The sequence below is a fragment of the Emys orbicularis genome, chromosome 1 (assembly GCF_028017835.1).
Source record: "Emys orbicularis isolate rEmyOrb1 chromosome 1, rEmyOrb1.hap1, whole genome shotgun sequence".
Taxonomy (NCBI): Eukaryota; Metazoa; Chordata; order Testudines; family Emydidae; genus Emys; species Emys orbicularis.
In genome coordinates, this window is record NC_088683.1 from 304,419,299 (window position 1) to 304,435,967 (window position 16,669).

At 42.1% G+C, this 16,669-nt stretch overlaps 1 protein-coding gene across 2 annotated transcripts in view; it reads right to left on the reverse strand.

Moving 5' to 3' along the window:
- The window catches only part of OLFM4 (olfactomedin 4), a 33,309-nt gene extending 17,290 nt beyond the window's left edge, over positions 1-16,019 (reverse strand). Inside the window, exons 1-3 of one of the 2 annotated variants that reach the window (XM_065423549.1) lie at positions 15,852-16,019; positions 12,757-12,834; positions 9,517-9,669 (exon numbers count right to left, since the gene is read on the reverse strand). In XM_065423549.1, the coding sequence (XP_065279621.1) occupies positions 9,517-9,669; positions 12,757-12,834; positions 15,852-15,938 (318 nt within the window). In that variant the 5' untranslated portion in view covers positions 15,939-16,019. The remainder of the gene's footprint in view (positions 1-9,516; positions 9,670-12,756; positions 12,835-15,851) is intronic. The other variant, XM_065423548.1, reaches the window with a different exon arrangement.
- Positions 16,020-16,669: the final 650 nt, after the last annotated feature.

The following is a 16,669-nucleotide window of genomic DNA, read 5'->3' on the forward strand; positions in this document are numbered from 1 at the left end:
CCCCAATTTTTAGGTGCTTATCACTTCCCTAAATATTACCTTCTAGACTGAAATTGCTCATGCATATTCTCAGACTTAAAATGAATTTGTTGGATTAAAAGTCAATTTGGCAACTTTTGCATTATCTTAACATGAATTAAGAGTAACAAAGAGTCCTGAGCATAAGCTTTCGTGGGTGAATACCCAGTGGGTATTCACCCACGAAAGCTTATGCTCCAATACTTCTGTTAGTCTTAAAGGTGCCACAGGACTCTTTGTTACTCTTAATTCATGTTAAGATAATGCAAAAGTTGCATTATCTTAACATGACTCTTTGTTGCTTTTTACAGATTCAGACTAATACGGCTACCCCTCTGATGAATTAAGAGTGTTTTGCAGCAGTCACAATTTTTTTCAGCTCTATTTTAATCAAGAGGACAGCTCCGAAATGGACTTTTAAAAATTTGACATGGGTACAGTTTTTCATTAAGACTAGAGCTTTGCTGTTCTACTGTCCTGGTGATATTGCCTACAGATTCCTGACCAGGGCTTTGTAACAACCAGAGAAGAGACTTCCCCCTAATATTTCTTTCCAAGATATACACTGAACCTCAGTACATGCTGGGGCAGGTCTTTGGGAGTTTAGTCAATGGTACATCAATACTTGTGCAGGGCAAATACAATCGATTAAACAAATAATAATGTGTCTGACTACTGAATCTCAGTGATTTAGCTTAAGGAGGCAAACCAAAGATAAGAGGACCCTCTTTTCAGAGTTACAATTTTTTATGCAACTGTGACTGAACTACTTTTTGAGTCTGAGGGAAGCCATTTAGCATAAACCCATAGAAATGTAGGATTGGAAGGGACCTAGATAGGTCATCAGTCCAGAACCCTGCACTGAGGCAGGACTAAGTATTATCTAGACCAGGGGTTGGCAACGTTTGGCACGCGGCTCGCCAGGGTAAGCACCCTGGCGGGCCGGGCCAGTTTATTTACTTGCTGACGTGGCAGGTTCGGCCGATCGCGGCCCCCACTGGCCGCGGTTCGCTGTCCTGGGCCAATGGGGGCGGCAGGAAGCCATGGCCAGCACATCCCTCGCCCGCGCCGCTTCCCGTCAGCAGGTAAATAAACTGGCCCGACCCGCCAGGGTGCTTACCCTGGCGAGTCGCGTGCCAAACATTGCCGACCCCTGATCTAGACCATCCCTGGAAGGTGTTTGTCTAATCTGTTCTTAAAAACCTCCAGTGATGGAGATTCCACAACCTCCCTAAGCAATTTATTCCAGTGCTTAACTACCTTTATAGTTAGGAAGTTTTTCCTAAAGTCTAACCTAAATCTCCCTTGCTGCGATTTAAGCCCATTACTTCTTGCACTGTCCTCAGTGGTTAAGGAGAACAATTTTTCACCCTCTTTCTTATAACAACCTTTTAGGTACCTGAAAACTGTTTTCACCTCCCCCCTCAGTCTACTCCTCTCCTGATTAAACAAACCCAATCTTTTCAATCTTTCCTCATAGGTCATGTTTTCTAGACCTTTAATCATTTTTGTTATTCTCCTCTGGACTTCCTCCAATTTGTCCACATCTTTTCAGAGTGTGGTGCCCAGAACTGGACACCATACTCCGGCTGAGGCTTTATCAGTGCTGAGTAGAATGGAAGAATTACTTCTCATGTCTTGCTTACAACACTCCTGCTAATACCTCCCAGCATGATGTTCAGGTTTTTTGCAACAATATTACATGGTTCACTCATGTTTCATTTGTGATGCCACATAACCCCTAGATCCTTTTCTGCAGTATGTGTTCCTACACAGTCATATCCATTTTGTATTTGTGCAACTGATTATTCCTTCCTAAAGGTAGTACTTTGCATATGTCTTTATTGAATTTCATCCTGTTTATTTCAGACCATTTCTCCAGTTTGTCAAGATCATTTTGAATTCTAATCCTGTCCTCCAAAGCACTTGCAATCCCTTCCAGCTTGGTATTGTCAACATATTTTATAAGTGTACTCTCTATGCCATTATCCAAGCCATTTATGAAGATATTGAATAAAACCAGACCAGGACAGATTCCTGCAGGACTCCATTCAATATGCCCTTCCAGCTCAAATGTGAACTATTGATAAATACTCTCTGTATACAATTTTCCAACCAGTTGTGCACCCACCTTATAGTAGATTCATCTAGGCTATATATCTCTAGTTTTCTTATGAGAAGGTCATGTGAGACAGTATCAAAAGCCTTACTAAAATCAAGATATATCACATCTGCTGTGTCCACACTATCCACAAGGTTATTACCTTGTCAAAGAAGGATATTAGGTTGACGTAATTTTTTCTTCACAAATTCAGATTGACTGCTACTTATCACCTTATTTTTTCTAGGTGCTTGCAAATTGTTTAATTATTTGCTCCTTTATCTTTCCGGGTACCAAAGTTAAGCTGACTGGTCTATAATTCCCTGGGTTGTCCTTATTCCCCTTTTTATAGATAGGTACTATATTTGCCCTTTTCCAGGCCTCTGGGATCTCTCCCATCCTCCATGAGTTCTCAGAGATAATTGCTAATGGCTCAGCAATATCTTCAACCAGTTCCTTAAGTATTCTATGATGTATTTCATCATGCCCTGCCAGCTTGAAGACATTTAACTTGTCTAATTAATTCTTAACATGTTCTTTCCTTATTTTAGCCTCAGATCCTACCCCATTTACACAGATGTTCACTATGTTAGTCATCCAATCACTGCTAATTTTTTTGGTGAAAATATAAACAAAAAAAGGCAGTTAACACTTCAGACATTACTGTGTTTTCTGTTATTGTCTTTCCCTCGTCATTGAGTAATGGGCCTCGCCTGTCCTTGGTCGTCTTCTTGCTTCTCATATATTTGTAAAATGTTTTCTTGTTACTCTTTATGTCTCTAGCTAGATTAATCTTGGGGGGGTTGGCCTTTTTTAATTTTGTCCCTTCATGCTTCTGTTGGTTTTTGTTAATATTCATCCTTTGTAATTTCACCTAGTTTCCACTTTTGTATGACTCTTTTTTGAGTTTCAGGTCTTTGAATATCTCCTGGTTACACCAACTGAGTCCCCAATTTACACCAACTGAGGATCTGGCTCTCATAGTTTTAGGCCTGTATAAATTCAAGCTAAGGAATAATAAAATGTATTGTACTTGGCAATCAAAATAAATAGTGTCTGTTTAAATGTATTTCTATATATGGAGTTAACTGACTGGACATTCACCATAGGTATGTCTAAATTTCCCTACCTCCACCCTAACATGGACCAGTCCATAGAGCAAGATCCATGTTGTTTGAAGAGAGGATTTAGATGGATTCTGACTACCTTGCTACTCACAAAAATCCAGTGAGAGCTGGGATATTTCCCCAGTAATCTCTGTGGGGAAGATGTTTAAAAGTTAGTGTCTAAACTGTGCCTGTAAAATTTGCACATGAACCCACCGCATGCACAAAAATACATTTGCATTTGCAAACTGGTGAGCACAAAGTAGGCAACCATGTGGAGAAAACGCGTACTGATGTGTACAATTACCTATACCACAGGCACAAACGTTCAGAAATGTGAGTATCTATCCCGATGCTAATAATATTAAAATACTTAAAGAAAATAAATGCTTTAAAAGAAAATCTAGTTGCCAAAAATATGCCAAATCTGCAATCCATTGAAGTCAGTGGACTACCTGCATAAGTAAGGGCTACTCTCATAAGTAAGAGCTTCAGGTCTGAGACCAGCAACAGAGAGTCCTGTGGCACCTTTAAGACTAACAGATGTATTGGAGCATAAGCTTTCGTGGGTGAATGCCCACTTAGTCGGAATGCCCAGTCTTCCTTCTACCTCAGACTGTTTTTTCCCAGTTGGCCAGCCAGGCCATCTAGGAGAATGCCTCCCATGATGGCTGCTCTATTGCTTGGCAGTTAGACCCATTTTGCCTTAATAGCTTGTGACTGTATCTACCTGTGGGGGATTGTGTTGAAACCATCTGCTCCCCTCTAACAGGCCAACACACCATTTCAGAAATCTAGTACATAAACCACATTTTGGGGTACAGATCAGTATTCACCATGCATCTCACATTCATCACAGAGCTTTGCAGTGGGGTTTGAGCAGTGCATAGGCCTTGTGGTGGACCTCTGCAGGAGGTGAATTTCACCCTTAAAGAAATATAAAATTCATCTATTTTAGGCATGCGTAAGAATAATTCCTATCTAGTTTTTCCTGCTTTGCAAGCATTGTCACACTAAGGGCCTGAAAAGGGCAGGGAGAAAATCTGTAATGTTCATTTATTGTGTCAGTTACCCGAAACTGGTATTTATCAACACAGGTTTCTCAGCATGCAAGCAGACACTCCTCCAGCATGCAGGTGGAGGGTGGGGGTGGAGGAATGAGGAAGCAGAAGGAAGGCATAAAATGAAAAAAGATGGAGAGGGAGAGAAAGGGGGATAGAAATGAAATGAGCAAGCAATTCACGTGCAAGTGCATTGGCCACAGGCAAGTCTGACCTCCATGATCACATGGTGAGCATGCCACCCGCATGTCATATAACCCAGCCTGAGATCAAGAGGAATATTTCCAACAGAATAATCTATCTTGAATATAGTTTTCATCTCTGTTGGGCAGGTGTGTTTGCTCTTCCTGATTTTATTGCTCAAGCATGTTCTCAGCATTGTGGTCAAAGCACTGAAAGGCACATTCTCCCATTGGGTTAAAGTTCCTATTCTTCCCTTTTAATGAGGTGCACAAAGAGAGCCATACTCCTCTTCACTGTTGCGAACAAAGCTGATTCCTGCATTAGTCTAACAAGTTAATTTTTTCATCATGATAATTACAGATGAAAAAATTAGTCCAACATTTTCAAGCTACAGTTTTTTACTGATTTGGAATATCAGAGTATCTCTTTGTGAAATTCACTGCCTGCTGATTTTATAAAAGGGCCCCCCTTGCTTGTTGAATTAGCAGCCTACAATCAGACAAAAGCTTAGAGATTCAATCAAGTTGTATATCTGGGACTTCTAATACATATATTATTATTATTTTTTGCCTCTGTCTTCACGAACAAGGTCAGCTCCCAGACTGCTGCACTGGGCAGCACAGTATGGGGAGAAGGTGACCAGCCCTCTGTAGAGAAAGAAGTGGTTCGGGACTATTTAGAAAAACTGGACGTGCACAAGTCCATGGGGCCGGATGCGCTGCATCCGAGAGTGCTACAGGAGTTGGCGGATGAGATTGCAGAGCCATTAGCCATTATTTTTGAAAACTCATGGCGATCGGGGGAGGTCCCGGATGACTGGAAAAAGGCTAATGTAGTGCCCATCTTTAAAAAAGGGAAGAAGGAGGATCCGGGGAACTACAGGCCAGTCAGCCTCACCTCAGTCCCTGGAAAAATCATGGAGCAGGTCCTCAAGGAATCAATTATGAAACACTTAGAGGAGAGGAAAGTGATCAGGAACAGTCAGCATGGATTCACCAAGGGGAAGTCGTGCCTGACTAACCTAATTGCCTTCTATGATGAGATAACTGGCTCTGTGGATGAGGGGAAAGCAGTGGATGTGTTATTCCTTGACTTTAGCAAAGCTTTTGATACTGTCTCCCACAGTATTCTTGCCGGCAAGTTAAAGAAGTATGGGCTGGATGAATGGACTGTAAGGTGGATAGAAAGCTGGCTAGATCGTCGGGCTCAACGGGTAGTGATCAATGGCTCCATGTCTAGTTGGCAGCCGGTTTCAAGCAGAGTGCCCCAAGGGTCGGTCCTGGGGCCGGTTTTGTTTAATATCTTTATTAATGATCTGGAGGATGGTGTGGACTGCACTCTCAGCAAGTTTGCAGATGACACTAAACTGGGAGGCGTGGTAGATACGCTAGAGGGTAGGGATTGGATACAGAGGGACCTAGACAAATTAGAGGATTGGGCCAAAAAAAACCTGATGAGGTTCAACAAGGACAAGTGCAGAGTCCTGCACTTAGGACGGAAGAATCCCATGCACTGCTACAGACTAGGGACCAAATGGCTAGGTAGCAGTTCTGCAGAAAAGGACCTGGGGTCACAGTGGACGAGAAGCTGGATATGAGTCAACAGTGTGCTCTTGTTGCCAAGAAGGCTAACGGCATTTTGAGCTGTATAAGTAGGGGCATTGCCAGCAGATCGAGGAACGTGATCGTTCCCCTTTATTCGACATTGGTGAGGCCTCATCTGGAGTACTGTGTCCAGTTTTGGGCCCCACACTACAAGAAGGATGTGGAAAAATTGGAAAGAGTCCAGCGGAGGGCAACAAAAATGATTAGGGGTCTGGAGCACATGACTTATGAGGAGAGGCTGAGGGAACTGGGATTGTTTAGTCTCCAGAAGAGAAGAATGAGGGGGGATTTGATAGCTGCTTTCAACTACCTGAGGGGGGGTTCCAGAGAGGATGGAGCTCGGCTATTCTCAGTGGTGGCAGATGACAGAACAAGGAGCAATGGTCTCAAGTTGCAGTGGGGGAGGTCTAGGTTGGATATTAGGAAACACTATTTCACTAGGAGGGTGGTGAAGAACTGGAATGCGTTACCTAGGGAGGTGGTGGAGTCTCCTTCCTTGGAGGTTTTTAAGGCCCGGCTTGACAAAGCCCTGGCTGGGATGATTTAGTTGGGAATTGGTCCTGCTTTGAGCAGGGGGTTGGACTAGATGACCTCCTGAGGTCCCTTCCAACCCTGATATTCTTTGATTCTATGATTCTATGATATAGCACCTCTTAAGGGGCTGGATCCTGCAAGTCTTACTCAGGAAAATCTCCCATTAGCTTCAAATGGAGTTTTGACTAAGCAAGTAAGGTAAGATTGAACCCATCCACAATGGGATGCTGAAATATAGTTATGGCATTTGGGTCACATCCTCAGCTGGTGTAAATTAGTAAGTTGTAAACTAACTTCCATGGTGCTACATCCATTTAAATTAGTTGAGGATCTGTTTGTTATTCCAACCCTCTTTGTAAAGTGGTTCTCAGATTCAAAACCAAAATCCACGTGTTTATGATTTGCCTAGTTGTTTCAAATTTCACAGTAGTTCAGTAGACGCTCCCACTCCATAATGTGTAAAGACGAGTCTGGGCTGCAAAATTTGATGTAGATCTGAACATCCCCATAGTTTGGGGGTGCTTGGAACCCAGAATTTTGGTTCAGACCCCTCTATCGCTAGGATGAGTTGGGAGATCTTTTGGTTTTATTGTTTCATTTTGTCCATAAGTATTTTCAGGAAACAGCAGTACATTGGGTTACACACTGAGGGGTATCTTTACAACTAGAAAGGTAAGAAATTCATTTCAAAGAGAGCCTGAGAAATATGTTTACATGAGACAAGTACAGATATGCACATAGATTCAAGCATCTTCTGCCCATCTCCAGACATTTCAATTTTACTTGAACTCAGAGACGAACAAGTCAACGCCTGGTATCTTTTTCGTTCTATGGTCAAGCAACATAATAACTAACTATGAAATTGTAACACCCCTGTAGTTAAACAAAAATACAGTTTGTTTGTTTTCATTTCTGACCTGATGTCTCTTTGCCTGGGATCACATTGGAGGATCTGTCACACTATATCTAACTGGATGCATTGTAACACTGTTTGGCTGATCAAACTCAACATGATAAAGTGCAGTGAAACTCGGATTAGGTCAAGATTTTTTTTTGGTATCTACCACTGGAGTTGAAAAGTGAGGGCCAACTCCTGAACTGCCAGAGCTCCACTGACTTGAAGAAAATGACATCAGCTGAGGATCTGGTCACTAGAGTCCAGCCATTTTTTTAATAGAGAATGGCTACAGGGTTTCAAAAAATCAGCCTATTCCTGCCATCCGTACTTGGTCCTTAGTCAGGGAAAACTCCCAATGCAGAGTTTCACTTCAATAGGAGATTGGCTTCAGTTGGGTCTTATTTCAGTCCTCTCTGATTTGGGAGGGCCTTGCAGAATTAGTCCAAGTTTCAGGATGGGAATTATAGACCTGATCCTGTCCTACTGCAAGCAATTGAAATTTTGCCACTGATCACAGTGGGAGCACTTTGGGGCCCTTAAATACCTAGTGTTTTCATGGATCATTAATGTCAAGTTCCATATTCCTCCTAAAGTGATCAGGTAGCTCTTGTGCCGAGAGGCACTGAGATTTGTCAAATTGCCCTTCATACCTTCACTGACAACTGAATGTATGTCATCGTTAACACTAGTTATTTCAAAGCAAATTATTTTAACTGAAAAGACCTTCTATAGGATTATGCCCCCACATTGTTGTGTTTTTATGCATAACTTCTTATCTATTCTTGATTATACTAGAAGAGAGTTATGAATATTTATGGTTAGAATTTATAATTTACTGCTGTGCCTTTTCTACTGATTAATTCAAGGACACTTCATTTCTTAAGATGTCTGGCTCCTGGAGAAGTCAAACACTTTCTCATGGACACCTAATTTAAACCCTGAATATTCATCTACCAGCAAAAATCAAATGTAGGTTCTCCTTCTCTCAAGAAACCACGGTAGTCCCCTAGTTTTGCCTGATTTTTGCAAGAAAAATGAGATCTGAATCCTTGTAACAAACAAGCAAAGTAGTGTAAGGGTAAGGAGTTTGTTTTTAACTAGAATGCATAATTCAACAGTCATTGCTAGAGCATCAGATGTTGACAGAGAAAATAACTGATTTTTTTTTCAACTGTTATGGGAATGGAGGGGGTCAGGGGGTGGATTTTTGCTTCAACCTGGGCTGAGCTGACATTTGCTCTCTTTTCCCTCATTCCCTCCCATAAGCTGGTTACATACAAGTAATAACCAGGGCCGCCGAGAGCGGGTTCGGGCCCCGGTGAAAAAAATTTTTCGGGCTCCCCAGCAAGGGTGGACCGGCTAAACAGGGCTAACGAGAGGGGGGGAAGCCAGGGAAGCCGGACCCCGGGCGCCCTTCCGGACCGCCAGGCCCCAGTCATTTGTACCGACTTCCCCCCCCTCTCGTCGGCCTTGGTAATAACACAGGAGGGAGCAGGAATCATGGCTTCCTCTGTGACTGTATATAGCAATTACAAGCCAACAAGACTGTTCCACGGTTCATAAAGAGTAGCATAGCTCTTCCTCCATCCCTCCAAGAACACCATGTGCCTATAGGCAGAGCTGTCCCTTGGGTAGGGCGAATTGGGGTGACTGCTCCGGGCCCCGTGCTTTGGGAGGCCCTGCGGGCCGGTGCAATTGGCTGGCGCAGTCGGTCCCAGAAGAGACAAATCCATCACTTCCGCCCCAGGCCCCGAACCTCCGTAGGGACTACCTATAGGCCCAGGAATGAGGCCTGAGGATACTTGAAACTCATGTTGTTATAAGGCCCTGCTTGCATGCTACAATATTGAACATTTTATGTTTAATCACCCTTTTCCTTGCAATTTTTACATGCCCCTCGCTGCAGTTGCTTGGAAGGCAGGCCCTGCAAAGTTCTGACTGCTGGACTGTTTCAGATTCACTAAAAATAGGACTGGTAGATTTTTTTAAAAGAAAAACCAAAAATCCTTACTTTAGTAAGTTCTATTTCAAATTTCTCAGAAAGCACTCGGGCTGTGATTTCCAGCATCTCGACCTTCTGCACAGGAAAGGCGGTGTCTGGCAGGTACACTGAGCATTGGCACACTCCATTTTCATTCAAAGAGCCGGTTACGTTGGCAAATGGCTGTAAGAACAAGTTTGTTTCAGAAAGCAAATAAAAAATTGTCAATATGCTACTAGGAAACAACAGCAAAGGACTAACAACAGTCCCCAAGCAGGGAAAAGTTGAACGTAATAATTAATAATATTTATTAATAATAATTAATCAATAATACTGACCCTGAACGCATTTATTAATTATTATTATTACAACTTTCTTCCAATAAACTCAAAGTATTTTCCTATATTCATTCATTAAGCTTCACCACACCTCTATAGAGGTAGTTAAATTCTATTATAACTATTTTAACACTGGCAAAACTGAGGTACAGGAAAGTTACATGATTTTCCTAAGATCAGACAGTGAGTCAATGGCAGAGCAGGAAATAATCATATTAAATCTTATAGGGAGTCTTTCCATTGCTTTTAATGGTCTTTGCATCAGGTCCAGTTAGTGCTTTTAGTCCATTAATTTCAGAGCACTTTACAAAGTTTTGTTTGGATTTTACTGATGGAAGAATCCACAGAAATTGATCTATTTTCATGGAAAATTTTGATTTTGACTAAACCCTATTTTCCCCACTGGGAATATGTTTCATTTGATATTTTTCAGCTACCCCTGGTAAACAGGTTGCATACTCAACCACATGCACATGAGAGCTGGTATTCCTGCTACTGCAGGGTATTGAGTGGAGTAATGGATATTTATCACTGCTCCATCAGTGCATAGGAACATAAACAAGTTTTTTAATTGGGGCAGTCAGAGTTAAAAAATAATAAAATATTGGCTGCTGAATATCGCTTTTATGAGTAGTTTTGTACCATGACTAAATTTGTCCACTTCCAATAAAGTGAGATAAACAGGCTTCTGTTCCACATTCCGTGCTTCCTTTATTGCTTAACACAATCCCTAAATTTGGGCTCCTAAATCCCTTTTGAAAATGAAATTGAGACACCTAAATTGGTTAGGCATTGCAACACTGAGTGCAGCAACGCTTAAATAGTTTTTAAAAATCTGAGCCTAGGTCACTATTAAAAATGGGCCTTGGACTCCTAAGTCCCTTAGGTGCTTTTGGAATTGTCACCCTCAGACTCCTCACATTACTGGATTTGCATTCTGCTCAGCAGGAATGGTGAAAAAAGGAGCAGAGAGGAAAACATCCAGTGAACAGACAAATATGGTTATTGTACTTACCTTTCATAAGATCCCATCTGTGCTAGCCTGTGAGGAGGGGACATTATTTTATCCCTGATACAGATTACAAACTGCCCTTTATCTATGTTTATCTAATAAATTAAATAACTCTTTTAAAAGTGGATTTAAACTATCAAAAACCCACCAAACTTCAATGGATGGATTCAACTACTTATTAAAAAAATATTATTTGTATCTAGTTACCCCTTCTGAGGTTCGGCCTCATTATGCTAGAAGATGTACATATACCTAGTAAGAGACATCCCCTGCCTTAAAGAGGTTAAAGTCTAAATAGACAAGATAGCTAAGGGTGGGAGGAAGAAATATTGTTATCCCTGTTTTACCAATGAGGAACCCCATTGAAGGAAATGGGAATTTTGCCATTGACTTCAACAGGAATCAGCATTTGACTCAGAAAGTTTAAGTAACTTGGCCAAGATCACACATGAAATTTGTGGCAGGGGCAACAATTCTATCTTTTATGGCACCCATTGTCCTACTGTCTGAGCACCTCAGAATCTTTAATGTATTTGTCTTACAACACCTCTGTGAGGTAGGGAAGTGCTATTATCCCCATTGTACAGATTGGGAACTGAGGCACAGAGAAGTTAATGACTTGCTCGAGGTCACACAAGAAGTCTGTGGCAGAGCAGCGATCTGAATCCAGCTCTCCAAAGCCCCAGGCCAATGCCCCAATCATTGGACCATCCCAAATTCCCTGAGTCCCAGGCTAGTGCCTTAACCATAAGAATATCCTTCCTCCAAAAAAATAAATGGTATCAATAGGTTGAGTCAGGGCCGGCTCCAGGCACCAGCTTAACAAGCAGGTGCTTGGGGCGGCCAAGGGAGAGGGGCGGCACCTGCGGCAATTCGGGGGCAGCAGGTCCCTCACTCCCTCTAGGAGTGAAGGACCTGCCGCTGAACTGCCGCCGCCGCTGGCGGCTTTTTTTTTTTTTTTTTCCAATTGCCGCCGTCAATTGCGGCTTGCTTTTTTTTTTTTTGCTTGGGGCGGCAGAAATGCTGGAGCCAGCCCTGGGTTGAGTCATTCAACTCCTGTAAGACCTAAGAATTAAAGGCTGATAATGTTTAACAGGAATTTAGAGGGGCAGGTTTCAGTAGAACTATTCAGCATGAAAAATGGTTGCAGATTTCAAGACCTTTGCACATTAACATCACATCAAGTTCATATCTTCCTCAGACTTAATATGATGTTGACAGAATTGTTTCATTTCTTCCATTGACATTATTGTATGCTGGGTTCATGATATTGATGAAACCATAAGCAGTATTAATTAATTAATTATTATTATTATAAAGATCTTCCTGGGTCCCTGACTCCTTTGATCACAGTGCAATGTCAATAGAATTATTAATTTTGGTCATAACATCTTTCCAAGTCCTATATAAAAATATGCTGAAGCTCAGCTCTTTTTGGTTGGATGGTTTGTGTATTTTTAAAAGCTAAATAGGCTTCATTTAGTATTTAACAGCGAGCAAACTGTCCTAGCCTGCAGCAAGGACTTGACTGCAAAAGTTCTGTTTGTAAAATTAAATCATGTATTACATAAAGGTATCTGAGTCTAAAAGAAATATTATTCAGCCTGATCCAAATATTTGTAGCTTAATAAAGTAAATGAGAGCTGCGGGGTGCTGAGCATTTCTGAAAACCAAGCCATTTATTTGGGCGACTTTATATGGATTTAGGAGCCTAAATTTAGGAAATTAATTTTGAAAATCCTGCACTCAAATTTCAGCCTCAGCAATTTGGCATAGGACACAGAGACCTGTGACAGCCAGGATTAGACCTCTAAACCACCTGATTGCCAGTCCTGCACTTAATATACTAGACCACGCATCTCTCTTATCTTAATGATGATGTTTACTATAGCTTTCCAAGAACAGTAAACAATGGTATACCTCTGGCATGAACTGAGGTTTGTTGAGTGTGGCCTGAGGTTCAGTCAGATATTCCACCAGGGTAGGAAGAGGTGTAGGCTGGAAAGGAAACAAAAATACCTGTTACAATGCAACATACTACGTGTCCCATCCCTATTTAAATCATGACCCCCTCTCCCGACAGACAATCAGCATTCCAGATTCCTCAGTATTCTGAAACACTTTGATTTTGTGAAGGGAGCCATCTCCAGCAGCTCTAACACTGATTGGGATTTCTGACTGAGACAATTAATGTTTCTTCTGGTACAACTCTGTTTCATGGAGTCCTTCCTTTGAAAAAAGTTTCATGTGATCAATGAAAGGCTGCAAATGCTCAGTCTGTCCAAAACAGTGTGCATTATTTATGCTAAAGTAATATATACCCTCTCACTGCCATCTTATGGAATAAGGTTTCAGGTCCTACCCCTCCAGAGCACTGGCAAGTTTGGATGTCACTCTTGAATCTTAATATGCATCCCTGGGAGTCTACAGTAATCAAGGCCCTGTGTACTGCACAAAACACTATACCGCAGGGACGCAGCGCACCAATGTACGCAGCTGAGCTCCACCGAATGGGAACCGTGGCAATCTCCAATGCTTGCAAAACCATTTGATAAACTGTGCACCAAATGATGTTGTGACGTTGTGCAGTCTATATGGTTTTATAAAAACATGATAAGTGAATATAATGTAACTGGGATAGTTTTATAAAGATTTGATAATAAGTGAATATAATGCAACTGGGATATGCTTCGTGCAAAAGGTCTCTTGTAAGGTATCATTACAAAGCTCATAATCTACTGAGTGTGATCATCCTATTTGTAGAAATGTACCACTCTTGTATCTAAAACTAGAAATATAAAACATAACTCTGAGGGCCTATTGTAATTATGTAAAGTGTGGGCCATTAATGATGGTTTGGAATCTTGATGACTCCCATTAACCAGGACCATTGTCTGCAGATGGCTGTGCTTACCTGTTAGTCTTCCTGTATATGTGTGTGCTGGCAAGTGGGCAATGAAGTCTTGCAGTGACATGTGATCATGTCACCTGAACTGGAATCCATCTTTAACCTGGTGCTTTTCCAGTGAGGGGGGTGGAAACCCAGAGGGACAAAGGGTTCCCGCCTTATGCAAAAGATATATAAAGGGGTAGAAGAGAACAAAGGGGGAGAGGAGCCATCATGAAGAATCCCCTAGCTACCACCTGAGCTGGAACAAGAGCTGTACCAGGGGAAAGAATTGTGCCCAGGCCTGGAAGGTGTCCCGTCTGAAAAAAACTTACTGAAGCATCTCTGAGGGTGAGATTATCTGTATTTAGTTTGATTAGACATAGATTTGTGCATTTTATTTTATTTTGCTTGGTGACTTACTTTGTTCTGCCTGTTACCACTTGGAACCACTTAAATCCTACTGTCTGTATTTAATAAAATCACTTTTTATTTAGTAATTTACTCAGAGTATGTATTAATACCTGGGGGAGCAAACAACTGTGCATATCTCTCTATCAGTGTTATAGAGGGCGAACAATTTATGAGTTTGCCCTGCATAAGCTTTATGCAGGGTAAAATGGATTTATTTGGGTTTAGACCCCATTGGGAGTTGAGCATCTGAGTGCTAGAGACAAGCACACTTCTGTGAGCTGTTTTCAGGTAAACTTGCAGCTTTGGGGCAAGTGATTCAGACCCTGGGTCTGTGTTGGAGCAGACGGGAGTGTCTGGCTCAGCAAGACAGGGTGCTGGAGTCCTGAGCTGGCAGGGAAAACAGAAGCAGGGGTAGTCTTGGTACGTCAGGTGGCAGCTCCCAAGGGGGTTTCTGTGATCCAACCCGTCACAGACATGATTAAACCTGAGGCGTGTGGGGCAGGAAGGGGCTTGCACAAGGAGGCAGCTGCTAGTCAGCCATACAAGAGCAATGCGCCATTCCTGCAGGAGCTCCGCGTGGCAGGGGACATCCCCGGCTGCACATCTTCAAAGCCACGCGGAAGCAAAACTCCATTCTGACAGAGCTCTGGAGCCCCAGTTTTAGCCAGCTTCCCCTGCAGGCCTCCTACTACTCCATCCAAGAACCCGTTCAGTGCCTCATGCTGCTGCATCCCCATCACCTGCTCCCTCACTCCCCCAGCCAGTCAGACAGTCCCACTCCTACGGAGCCCCTAAAACAGCCATCTGGACAGCTGAGGAACTGGAAGATGGCAGGAAAATGGCCACTTGTTTAAATTGATTCAGAAAAAACAGGGTTTTTTTGTGCCAGCTGGTCAAAAAAATAACATACGCAGCCATTTGTCTGGCCCCCCGATAGCGTTGTACAGGGGAGGCTGATAGTGATTAACAGCAGAGTTACAAGGAGGATCATAAATTTTACAAATGTCTGCTCAAATTATGGTTTACCCAAGAGTGAGCATAATGAGGAGAAATTTCTGACATACTAAATTCCCCCGTCCTCAGCTTATCATTATATATTTACACTTCAGCCTTGATTCTTACTGCCAGGAATTGCCACTGCTTAATCATGCTACAGTGAAAAACATTCCCTCCCCTTAGATGCTGAGTTCACTACCTGAGTCCACAGCACTTTCAAGGCCTACCAGACCAAGAGACTGCATTAATAGTATCACCTAGAACTCATATAGGGCATTATGTTTTCAAAGTGCTGGGCAAATGAACCTGAGACACTGAGATCTAAATCCAGATCTTCAACACTCCAAAAGGCTGTGGGGTGTTTGCATCTGTGATTTTGGATTGAGCTCATCTCAGGTACAAACCATAGTTAATTAATTACAACCTGCATTTTGCATTTAAACTCTATTCCAATTCGCAACAGGAGTTGCATTCACCTAACTGAAGGCAGAATTTTGGCTTTTTAAAACAGTGTAATTTGTTTTCAGATTTATAATTAAATCCCAGCACATTCGTTAAAGGCGATATTTTACACTTGTTACTTACAGAGAGTCCACAGAACGAATGGAGATCTGAAAACTTGCCTCAAATAATTTTAAAAGATTTTCCTAGCAACATGAATAAGTGAGAGGAAAAAAGAATACATTAGAGCCTGTGAAAATCATAATACGCATCTTACCACATTCTGGAGTGTGATGCTGGTTGCATTCTGTGCAATGGCATTTTGTAGAAAGACCAGCAGCACAGCCAAGTTTGCACACTTCATCTTTTCAGCAAACAGGTATGATGGAGAAAGGACAGTGGGAGCCCTTTTATAGTGTGCTCTGGGAATTCCCCCAGTAGGAGTTTGGTGCTTTGAAAGAGGAACATGTGCAATATTTATTGACACTTCTCATAAAGGTGAGTGAATCATGGCACAGAAAGTGACTGAACAGCTATTATACAAACATAATAACTTTTTTATTGCCTGCTGTCGAAAACAAAGCCTTTCCTCATTCCCAATATCTAATCTTGTGCTCTGAGAGCCACAAAGGAATAAGTACATAATGGACAGATCAATTAATTTGATAAGACTGCAATAATTAAAATGCATTCTTGGTTGGGGTTTTTTTTGCAGGGGGGGGGGAGAATAGCTGCTTCCTTTTACGGGACTTTTATCCATATTTTTATTGTAAATCCTTTCAGGAGCACATAGACAACCTGGGCCACATCATCTTCCTAACCCTGCTTCTAAACTCAGATGGGGTGAAAGCAGCTCAAGGTAGGTCATTTCACATACAATGTCAAAGGAGCATCTCTCCCTTCCTCTAAGCCTCTGGATGCCTTTTAACATGAGCATAATGCACATGGGGCTCCACAAATTTGGGCTAAAAACCAACCATTGGATGGGAGAGGGGGCCGAGCTGAAGAACAGCCAAAACAGACCTGCAATTCAGTGTTAACGCCCATCCTACAGCTTTGGTACCATGGCTCCTGATGCAGGGGAGATCAGGGAAC